Source organism: Plecotus auritus (genome assembly GCF_963455305.1).
Source record: "Plecotus auritus genome assembly, chromosome: 6".
Taxonomy (NCBI): domain Eukaryota; kingdom Metazoa; phylum Chordata; class Mammalia; order Chiroptera; family Vespertilionidae; genus Plecotus; species Plecotus auritus.
In genome coordinates this window covers 69,667,500-69,680,028 of record NC_137773.1, presented here as the reverse complement: position 1 = coordinate 69,680,028, position 12,529 = coordinate 69,667,500, and the positions used below count along the sequence as shown (strand labels likewise).

At 36.9% G+C, this 12,529-nt stretch overlaps 1 protein-coding gene across 2 annotated transcripts in view; it reads right to left on the bottom strand.

Moving 5' to 3' along the window:
• The window catches only part of PDGFC (platelet derived growth factor C), a 187,545-nt gene that overhangs the window by 56,150 nt on the left and 118,866 nt on the right, over positions 1–12,529 (bottom strand). For both annotated transcript variants that reach the window (XM_080673231.1, XM_080673232.1), the window contains exon 3: positions 536–716. In XM_080673231.1, the coding sequence (XP_080529357.1) occupies positions 536–716 (181 nt within the window). The remainder of the gene's footprint in view (positions 1–535; positions 717–12,529) is intronic.

Here is a 12,529-nt window from a genome sequence, read left to right as displayed (position 1 = left end):
CCAATGCCGGCAACCGGGGGAAGGAAGGCCTACTCTTGCACGAATTTTGTGCATCAGGCCGCAAGTCACATAATAAAGGGTCACAAAAATGCTAGAAAACTAAAATTATATTTTATTATTTAATATGACCATATTTAAAATTAATTCAGGAAGAATTTATGTAATCCAAAATGTGATGGTGATCCTTAAGTGATAAAGATAATAAATACACTAAATTTCTTATTTTGTTCAAGAGAAAATTCTACTGATCCTACTAATTTCTCATCAACACTGAAATACCAGACAGTGGGTTTGTTACAATGGTCTAAATGTTGTACAAAACACATTTTATTTCATTTATTGAAAAAGTATTTAACATGGCTAATGATCTACTGTGATGAAATTCAAGTTGTGATAACTAGAGTAACATTTATTAAAATAAAAATTAAGCCAAAGAAAAGTTTTTGTTTTCCCTGATTCTCCAGTTTAAAAGGAGAAAGGAAGCAAACAAGTAACTGAGCTAATTAAATAAGCAGATCTCTTGAGTGGTACTTACGGGCATGACAATGTTGTAGTGGATGCAGAACCCAGGTTCAGAAGGAAAATATTCATCAGATACAAATCTTATCCTGATTTGATTTCCTTTAGAAATCTGTTTTCCTGGCACAGTCCCAGAACCACACCAGCGCCCTAATATAGTTCCATCACTGGGGTCCTCAACTTCTACAAAATCATACCTGCAAAGAGAAAGATGGAAGAGACACAAGATCATGATCTGTCATTTTGGCAATTCATGTCTGGGGTGCAGTAAACCTACAGACCACAGCTATGAGTTTGTCCCAGATTTAACTGGGTAAATAGAATCAAATATTCCAAAAAAGGAGACACATTGAAAATGCATGCCAAACTAAAGAAATATGAGTCCCTTATTCTAAGCCCTCTCATTTTACTATTAGTGAACTCCAAATTCACTAAATAGCCATATCAAACCTTAAATATTTTATATGAAGAAACCATCTCTGACATTCAATTCATGAATTATTCAATTTAATTTCCATTTGGACCTGACAGCCTTTTCCAATCTTAATTCCTGCTGTTACTGCCCATTACTTTCTGACAGTAACTCATTCATGCCAGTTAGGCTCCTTGGCTCCCTTTACTCATCTGCGATGCAATGTGATGGGACCTTCATTATAGACCAGCGATGTTCAACCCTTTTCATCTCATGGCATACACAAACTGATTGCTAAAATTCTGGAGCACACCAAAAATATATATTTTTCCAATCTGACAAAAACAAAAGGTATAATCTTGATTCATTCCCACCAGAAAGCTATCGTCGTGTTGGTTGTTGTCATTTTTTTATTTGACAATCTAAGGGAAAAGAGGTCAGTGTCCATGACTAAATAGTCAGGTAGTGCATGTTCTAAAAATTCTTGTGGCACACCAGTTGAAAATCGCTGTTATAGCAACATCTTTCAAACCTCACTTTGTACTGTACTGTCTTTGTGAGACCTTTCTGGGTGTTCTCAGCTTACCGTCATCTTTCTATTTTTGATAAAAAAATATTTTCAATATTAAATATATATATATATATATATATATATATATGCAAGTAATCCATCTTCTTTCTTACGCTGTTAAATCCTTGAAGAAAGGAATCAATACTGACATGTTTTTATTTTATAATGCATTACACACAGAGTCTTAAACATAAGAAATGATCAATTTTTTAATAAAACACATGTTAATTTTGGTTTGGAAGGTTTGGAGCAGCAGTGATCATTGAAAGCAATATTGCCCTTTTAGAGAATGTTTCAGAAATGTTTAAAGGCATTTTAGGTTGTTTCAATAATTGGGGGTGAGGAAAGTATATGAAATGTAGTGGGCAAGGTCCATGGATGTTCATCAGTGGAAAGTCCTGAAAATTAGTATTTGCCCCACATCCTCCATGCTTTTCAATGAGTTCACTGGATATTCATTAGATGACATTTCTGCTGTTGTTCATCTGAGTATAGAATCTAATATTATCTTAGATATAAACATAAATATGTTTTCCAGTTTTAGTTTAAGCCAAGTTTCCAGAAATTCAACTATCAAATAAGTAGAAGAAAGTTTCAATACTTTGGAACTTTACCAATAGTTACTATTTTGGAAAAACGTATCAGTAACAAATACATTGCATATAACTATTTGCATCACAATTAAAACAATTAGACTTATCCATATTCGTATGTATCTACATCTATATCTATATAGTACAGATATAGATATATAGATATAGATTGATATTTTCTCACCTGAGGATTTTTTTAATTGATTTTAGAGAGAGAAAGGAAGAGAGAGAGAAAATGAGAGAAACATCGATATGAAAGAGAAACATTTATTGGTTGCTTTCTGTAAGTGGCCCAACAGCGGATAAATAGGTAATTGCTTATATGGATTGCACTTCAGAATACTAAACAGGACATTACAAAACTTCTGTTAAAAGGGAAGTCTGACATGGTTAAAAACCTATTGGTAATTTGTTTAAAAAGACTAAATCCAGTAGCTATCATACAAGTAAAAATAATATATTTTGTGCAGTATTGAATTTACAGAAGAAAACTGTTGAAAAAGGACAGTGTATAATATATATATATATATATATATATATATATATATATATATATGCCTAAGCAATCTTTCAATCAGTAACTATGATGCACACTGACCACAGGGGGCAGACGCTCAATGCACAGGCATGGAAACATGGAACAGACTGATGATCTCAGAGGGAAGATGGGAGGGGGGAAGACGGGAAGAGATTAACCAAAGATCTTATATGCATACTAGTGGCCCTGTGCACAAATTTATGCACCGGTGGGGTCCCTTGGCCTGGCCTGCGGGGATCAGGCTGAAACCAGAAGTCCGATGGGTCCTGGATTGTGAAAGGGCAGAGGCCTGGCCGAGGGACCCCACCGGTACATGAATCTATGCACTGGGCCTCTAGTGAATTAATAATACTTATAAATCTTTGTCCAAAATAAGTATCCAGAATTCTCTTATGGTGTGTAACGTCACCTGTTTCAGTGTCATTTTCTTCATCCTTAAATTGAGGATAATGTTACCTAAGTCACCAAAATATTTTTTTAAAAGGAATGAGACAATACACGTGCAGTGCCTCAAACGTTGTTGCCACTCAGCTGCCTCTCAATAAAGTTTGCTCCTCATCTCTATCCTGCACTGCTGCCCCTCACCCCACACCTACCTTTTAATATACCTTGTTAGTTTGAAAGCAATAAATAAAAAAAACTAAGGTACAAATGGAAGAGGTTATTTCTGCTATGTCATGTGACAAGTCTGATATTATAAATTACACATGCACTAGCAGCCAATATAGCCATTCAGTGTATAGGAATTTCAGTGTATGTGTGTGATGATGGGACCAGGGAGAGTGGGGTCAGGGGTAAGAAGAGTTGGGTACAAAGACCTAAGTAGTTATTTCAGCTATCTCTGGTACAGAAGTTGATAACTACCATTTTAAATCAAAGGGTAATTTTTACATCAAGATTATTTACTTGTAAAGCAAAGCTTCTACTGATAGAGTATCTGTTCATTGTGTGCCTATCTGATGCAGGTTACCACCACTGCTGGTTTGCAGAGAGCCAGATGTCAGACCCAGCCAATCATTCTACAAGGATTTAGGAAGCACTGACTGGGTATAAAGTGCTATGCTAGATTCTCAGTATACAAAGATGAAATTATAGCTTCTTTGGGCTCGGGGTCCATAAAACATTTTGGTGAGCGCTCTAATGAGAGAATGTAGGAAATACTGTGGAATACTGGCAGAGAATGAGTAATTCTATACAGTGAGATTAGGGTCAGCTTACAAAGAAACATTTGGCCTGTCAATGAGTACTGATTGACTAGGGGTGGAAAGGGGTGCGGGGAGGGATGGAAGTGCATTCCAGCAAGAAGTACAATACATAAGATGTAATAGAAGAAAGAAGGGGCCAGGCACGATCAGTTGTGAATAGATGGGAAACAAAGAAGTAGATGGAGATCGAGCTGGAAAAATAAGTGTAGGTGAGGAGGTATTTCAGAGTCAGATATTCAAATATTATTTTGTAGGCTAATGCTGCTGACAGGTAAACACAATTTCAACAGGGAGTGTTGCTTTAAAAAAAAGTTAACATTTTAAAAAGTAGAATTTCACTAAAAAAAATCTGGATCTTTGTTAAATTTGAAAATCTGGTAATAGTAAATATCATTAACCCTAGGGTGACCATGAGGGTGCAAATATCCAGAAATGGTGTCAGTTCCAGGAGAGGAGCTATCTTTGTTTAATTTACTGTCTTATCCCTAGCACCTACATGCCTGGCACATAGTAAACACTGTGTCAGTGTTTGGATAATGAAGGAATGACAACTGAGCCTCCGTTCCTTCATACCAACTCAGGCTGGGACCAAGGGGAAATGTCGTTAGATGGGACATGCTCTTTCTAATTTTTATTGCTTTAAATATGTTTTTATTGATTTGAGAGAGGAAGGGAAAAGGAGAGAGAGATAGAAATATCAATGATGAGAGAGAATCATTGATCAGCTGCCTCTTGCATGCCCCACACTGGGGATCCAGCCCACAATTCAGGCTTGTGCCCTGACCGGGAATCGAACCATGACCTCCTGGTTCATAGTTCGATGCTCAGCCACTGAGCCATGCCGGCCTGGCATAATTTTTAAAAATCCCCATATAGTTTTGATGCTATTTAAAACAAAAACAAAAACACCCAGATCTGCATTAATTTACGTTAATTGTTCATATAGGCAGCTGAGTTTGTCACCCTTGCAGCATATGAGGCACAGCCAGGAGGTTTCAATAAGGAAGGAACATAAAATCATCACATATTTGAGCAATGCCAAGAAACAACATTTCAAGTGTGGGTCAAAAGAAAAGATCCTTTAACAAAAAAATCCTGAAAAGGAGCTGCAGGGAAACAAGAGAAAAGCCCCTGTGAGTGATGACACACAACTAAGGGACACTATCCACCATAGGTGAGTTGGTCAATGAAGAAAAAACAAAGAAGATCTGACAATTGTGAAGCCATATGCAATAAACTGGTTGGGCAAGACACATCATGACAAAATGTACCTTCACACCATTTTCAAAATAACTACTATAAACTTTTTAATAGAAGCACTTAAAGAGAAAAGAATATCATCCAGAACAAACCTAAAACTAACTCACATAACCATTTTAATGGAGTATATTTAAAAGACATTTTTTAAACATACATGGAAATATCTAGATTATAAATGTTAAGAATTCATTAAGGAACAAATAAGTCTTAAGTCTTGCCTTATCTAACTTATATCCTGATATAAAAATTAAGTCCTGCAAATAAGAGAGTGACACGTACAGTGTTACACTTTCATGGAAATTTTTTGCTGAATTTGATACCATTAAAAAAATCCACAAGCTAATCTTTGTAGAAATTTCTGCATTTGCAGGTAGACAGCTGGCAATTAATTCTTACATGCTCGTACAAGTTTGGCACGAACATTTATCATAGTGCTTTAAAAATCTACAGTTTTTCATTCCCTGAAGGTTAACTGAAATGAACATCTAAAACAGTACTATATCCTTTGTGTATAAAACAGTAGAACTTAACTTATACTACTAATTGTTTTATAGTAAATTAGGCATTTTAAGATTTTTTTCAGAAGTGGTATATAACCATCACCCACTTATTCTACCATTAATTTTTATTATCACACACAATAATTGTTTAGATGTCTATGGAATTTAAAATTATTAATAATATCATTATTTACTAAGGTTTAGTTTTCCCTCTTAATCAAAACAGTAAATCTTCTTGCTAAAGAATATAGTCACAAAAATAGCTTTTTTTAACTTAAGTCTTATTCAAAATCATGTAAAATGGACCAAGTGAAGATCTACCTGTGAAGTATTCACAAGCCTCATTGTTGCTATCGAAACTTCAAAATAAAAAAGAACAAAACAAAAACCATTGGCACTTGACATATTTCTTTTTAACTTGTTTGAGAATATACTGTGGTTGGAAAAAGACACCACTTGAAGTTCTTATTTTTATTTTTCTGATAGAATGCCACTTCAGAATATGGGGTTCAGTGCAGAAGTTGGTTGGCTGATATACCATAAAATAGTCCAAAACATAAAGAAGAAAATGAAGACAGAAAATAATGATATAAAATTATTCTATAGGCCTTATCAAATGAAAGGGAGATCATAAAACCAGTTGACATACAAAAATTAAATCACAAAACATACTTATCCTTAAAAGCAGAAATCTGCACATGCCCAGATGACTGTACCGGAGACATGGCAATCTTATAAGACACTCTTAAGTATTAATTTCCAACATGCACAATTGCTCACATCAGTATTTAAAGGATTTACTAAACCTATTTTATGAGCCAATCAAACATCACTTTCTCACAGCAACATGATACATAGCACACAGTGCTAAGTGGTTTATAATGATCACTCCCTTTCTCTAACATACCCCTGGGGACCCAGGAGGATTTATGTTCTTTTATGTTTAACAAACAAGTCTGGTATTGTAGACAAAATTTTCATCCTCATGTGGGAAGTTAAAGACTGTGAGGCCAGGAGGACTGCTTTCTTACTCCTAAGGATTGTAAGGAGTATACCAAAGAAATAAATTCACTGGTAAACAGAATTGTTAGACACCCAACTTCCTTCAACAAAAATAAACCAACCCTGAAAAACAGGCTGTTTCTAGTACATACGAAATAAAACTCTGTCAATTAAATCTGCCCTATGAATTATGGAATCTGACGGGAGTGGAAAATCCTGCCAACAAATAGATGTGGATCTTAAAAAGGCCGGGCTCTGCAAGTGTCAGCTGAAGTCTGAGCTTGTTGGGAAAAGTAATGACATTAATAAGATGACAGTTATTCTACAGGGCTTATTGGTTTAGCCTTCAGTTTAGCAGAAGACCCCTCATATACAGAACATAAGTTTTAGATCCCTATTTGGAACTGGAGTGTTCATCCATGCTTTAACTTACATTGAAAATAAGTTTTAAAAATAATAACTATATTGTTACTTCCTTTGTATACATTAACTCATTTAATCCTAACAAAAATCATAGAAAATTGATAATGTTATTGCACCCATTTTATATTTTATAAAATATTAGAGGCCCAATTCGTGGAAGGGGCTCGGCCCTCACAGCCACGGTGGCTTGCCTGGGTCCTCACAGCCCCGGCTTCATCCGGAAGGTTGTTTGGAAGGACGTCCGGAAGGTCATTCGGCTGTCCGGTCTAATTAGCATATTATTATTTTAGACTAGAGGCCCAGTGCACGAAAATCGTGCATTCGGAGTCGGAGGGGTCCCTCAGCCTGGCCTGTGCCCTCTCACAGTCTGGGATCCCTCAGGGGATGTCAGACTGATGGCTTAAGCCAGCAACTGGACATCCTTAGTGCTACTGCGGAGGCGGGAGAGGCTCCCGTTACTGCCGCTGCACTCGCTAGCCATGACTCCAAAGTTTTTTACTTTACCTTTGGTAAGGTAGGTAAAGGTAATGATTACATGCTTACATTTGGAAAGTAAACCTGATACAAGTAAATGTGGGTTATGAACAAACAATGACTCCAAAGTTTTTTACTTTAAAAACCATCTGGAATCAGAAAAAAATTTAGTACAGTGACTAAATATAGAATCAATATACAAATATCAATTGTTTTTCATTGCAGCAAAAAACTGAATAAGGAAAAATGTCATTTATAGTAGAATTATAAAAATGCACAGTAGTAAATTTAACCATTAAAGTATAAACACTATATGTGGAAATACAATATTACTGAATGACAAAAAAGCAAAGATTTACCAATCTTTTTTATAAAAATCCCAACAAAGCTGCTAAAATATGTGTACAAAATAATAATCATACTAATAGAGTAAATATTATGTAGTGCATGCTATATAACAGATACTTTATAACTATTAACTGATTTAATTTCAAACACAACCTTCTCCATAGCAACTGTTTTATACACATACTAGAAGCCTGATGCACGAAGATTCGTGCTAAAATGCGCTTTCCTTTCCCTGGCTGCCGGTACCACCTTTCCACTCCGGCCCAGCCCCTTTCCACTCAGGCCCTGGAGCCGCCTCTTTCCACCCCCAGCCCCGCCTTCCCATGCTGCCCAGAGGCCATGAGAGACCGGGGAGTGGGGCAGAACACCTGCGTCGTCACCATGGCAACAACACAAGCATCCCACCCCTGTCACTCAGCGCCTGTGTATGCAAATTAACTGCCATCTTTGTTGAGTTAATTTGCGTACCACTCCTGATTGGCTGGTGGCGTAGCGGAGGTACGGTCAATTACATGTTTGTCTATTATTAAGTAAGATTAGAGGCCCGATGCACAAAATTCCGGTAAGGGTAGGACTTTCTTCCCCCGGCTGCTGGCTTCACAGCCCCAGCTCTCACAGCTCCGGCTCTGACGCTGCCCCTCACCCGCACCTGTTTGGCTTGGGTCTGCCCGCGTCTGCAGCCACACACCCCTAAGTCCCTGGAGCCCCCAGATCGATAGCCTCGCAAAGGGTGGCCTGGGCCTCCCACTTTGGGATGATTGCAGAGCCCCCCCACGATCAATTGCCGAGCTGGCCAGTGGCCCGAGTCCCCTCTTTGGGGCAATTGATCGCGGAGCCCCCCACATCAATCTTGCTTTATTTAAAGTTCAGAGCTCATATTCTTAACCATTACACAATGCTGTCCCTAGTTAAACAGGACAAAACAAAGGCTCATCCAACTCAATATGTCACTATTTACAATCTACCATTGAGAATTCTGATTTAAACTCTCCATATTTTCTTCTTTAAAATGAGAGAACTATTAATTAACTCTCAAAGTCACTGTAAGGATTAAACAAGAGAATAAATATAAAGTGTTTAATAGTCTTTAGCAAATAAGTTTCTCAGTAAGTGGTTTTGTTTGTTTTTAAATAATTGCTATTATTTCAACCACTTATGCAACCCATGGAGGATTCCATCCTGTAAGAGTGGACCTCAGAGGCCCTAATACAGTGAAACATTGTGTGGATCACTACTTTTGGCTCACAGCATACCCCAGCCTTCTTGGTCATTCTTCCCTGTGGGAGGGAATCTAACCTGCCTAGAACAATATATCAATCTCTCTCTCTCTCTCTCTCTCTCTCTCTCTCTCTATATATATATATATATATATATATATATATATATATATATATATAGTTTCTCCTTTCATGTAGTAGAAGACAGATTCACCAATAGAATGTGAAAATAATGAGTACTTAATTTTTGTGTCAGTATTTTATATCCTATAAAAAAGCACAATAATAGTATGAACTTCAACGTAGTGATTGTTGTGGAGATTATTGAGTTAATATATAAAAAGCATTTTTTTTGCTCAGCATTTTTTTCCAAGACTGATCAGTCATTGAAATGTAGACCTAGTCTCAGTCTAATACTACTTGTGTGTAGGTATGCATTTTTATAGAAACACCACCTCATATCATTGTACTATTAATTAAATAATGCCAAGAGATCTGGTATAGTATTCATGTTCTTCTCTACTCAAAGGACAAATTTTAGTTGTCTTCATAACTATCTTATCATTAGTTTTACAAAAAATTCTCATTAACATTTAGGCCTGCCTAGTGTGATGCTCTGTGGCATGTGACTGCTTATTAATTGCATATTAATTATATACTCACTATTAAATAAGTAATAATTAAATATCAGTTCATATGAATGACTGACAGTACAGGGTGGGCAAAAGTAGGTTTATAGTTGTAAGTACACAAAACAGTTTATTCTTATGTATTATTACTTATTTTTATTACTCTATTATTTATTACTAGAGGCCCGGTGCATGAAATTCATGCATGGGAAAGGGGGTTGTCCCTCAGCCCGGCCTGCACCCTCTCCAAACTGGGATCCCTCTCACAATCCAGGACCGCTGGCTCCTAACCACTAGCCTGCCTGCCTGCCTGATTGCCCCTAACTGCTTCTGCCTGCCAGCCTGATCACCCCCAACTGCCCTCCCCTGCTGGCCTGATCGCTCCCAACTGCCCTCCCCTGCTGGCCTGATCGCCCCTAACTGCCCTCCCCTGCTGGCCTGGTTGTACCCAACTGCCTTATCCTGCAGGCCTGGTCACCCCCAACTACCCTCCCCTGCCAGCCCGATCGCCCCCAAATGCCCTCCCCTGCTGGCCTGATCTTGCCCCCAACTGCCCCCCTGCCGGCCTGATTGCCCACAATTGCCCTCCCCTGCCAGCCATCCTGTGGCGGCCATCTAGTGGCAGCCATCTTGTGATGACACTTGTGATGCCACCTAGGCTTTTATTATATAGGATTATTAACCAACTTTTGCCCACCCCTGTATACCTTTATTACATGTGCCAACAATGGAACCCAATGTAATATTGAAAGAAAATAGTTGAGGGAGCAAATTTTATTTTATTTTATTTTATTTTTAAATATATTTTATTGATTTTTTACAGAGAGGAAGGGAGAGGGATAGAGAGCCAGAAACATTGATGAGAGAGAAGCATCGATTCAGCTGCCTCCTGCACACTCCCCACTGGGGATGCGCCCGCAACCAAGGCACATGCCCTTGACCGGAATCGAACCTGGGACGCTTCAGTCCGCAGGCCGACACTCTATCCACCGAGCCAAACCGGTTAGAGCGAGGGAGCAAATTTTAAAAATGAAATTAACATTCTACTCAGACTAAAGCAAATTTTTTCTCTCATGAATTATCATCTTGTTACTGTCCCTTCTACTTTAAATACACACAATAAGAATAGAGAGTGTGCCAGTAGAGGTAGTTGGGTATAGCAAAAAGGTAAAACCTCCTCCAATGCATCCCAATAATTGAACTTAGGATATCTAAGAATATTAAAATGGGAATGTATATATCAAGGTTTACTTAAATGGCATCAAATTTAAGATTAAGAAGGAAGGGTTGTGAATATGCTCTCTCATCTACCCAGCCCCAAAACTCTTCCAGGCATAGGAAACCCACAATAACCACTACTGAAAGGCACCCTACAAGCTGCTCCTCCTGTATGAACTTTTAATAGCCGAATGTCATTGCCTAAACATATTTATCAAAGGCCATGACATCATTCATTAAGACATCTTTGAAGGATTTTGCTATAGGTTAACTTCTTTCCATTTTTATTTATACTGCATCCTTGCTACATTTGCAAATACCAAGGTATTCTAGATATGGATTTATCTAAGGCTAAGGGAAACATTTAAGTAGTGTGACAATAAAATCTGGACAGGATTCATGTAATTCTTATAAAGCATTATCATAACTTCAGGCAAGATTTTAAAATAAAATATTTAAATGGGTAATCACCAGCATAAGGCATTTTAAAGAGCTCATCTGTTTAGATATACAAATTTACCTTTTGGTGATCATGTCTGTAAAAATGATGAAATGAGTTTCCTTTAGAATATACCAAAATGAAATGCAAATGTTAATCCTTTCAGGATATCAGAGAATTTAAAGTACAGTTCTTAATATGAGTGTTAAAAAAAAACCTCCAAATATATATATATATATATATATATATATATATATATATATATGAGCATTTATACTTACTGAATATTTATTTTATAACAAAATAAGTTCTCCTAAATGCAGTCTGAAAAAAAATCCTCTCAATTAAAAAAAATAATATTTTTGACATTCCAGCATAATTCATTATTTAACATTTTGACATCAGTAAAAACAGATTGAAACACTTGTGCTTTAACAAACACAAATAGATGAACAGATTTTCAACCTGATTGATGAACTGATTATTTTAAGGAAATAGGTGTACAATATGAAATGGCTCTAGGCTTCAGGTTCCTCTTTGGCAAAATAAAGGAATAAACTAGATAGTATAGAAGGTGTTTTTTTAAACTCCTACTTATTTATTTTTTTCTGGTTTGAGAACCAAAAACATTTTCTTTGGTGTGTTTAGCTATGTCAAAAATACACACCTTATACACAGGACATGTTATTAGAATATTACACACTACAGTATTTTCTAGAAACTTTTATTTTTTCCAAGGTCTGTACAGCACTATTATCACCAAATTATCATAACTATCTATAGGCAAGATGTATGAAAACCAACTTATAAATATCAATGTATTATGAAATGAGAAAAAAATATAAACTAACAAAAGTATTGAGTGGCTAAGCAAATGTACTACAAAGTGCAATGCTGTATTGTCCAAGGCCACACAGGCCCAAGATTAGGAGAACCTTAATTACATCCAGGGAAGTGACTCCACCTCTACCGCTACTGAAGATGCCATAACACTTTCTCCTAACTAAGTCATTTTCACAAAACTCTTCAAAAGTGCCAACTGGTAAATGGGAGAGACCTACAGCTACTATAGACTCACCTGCTGTCTTGCAGAACAAACTCATTTTTGTTCACCATGTAGCACAAATCACATCTTCAAATGTCAGCCTTTAGAACACAGAAGCACATTTCGGAATGTATTT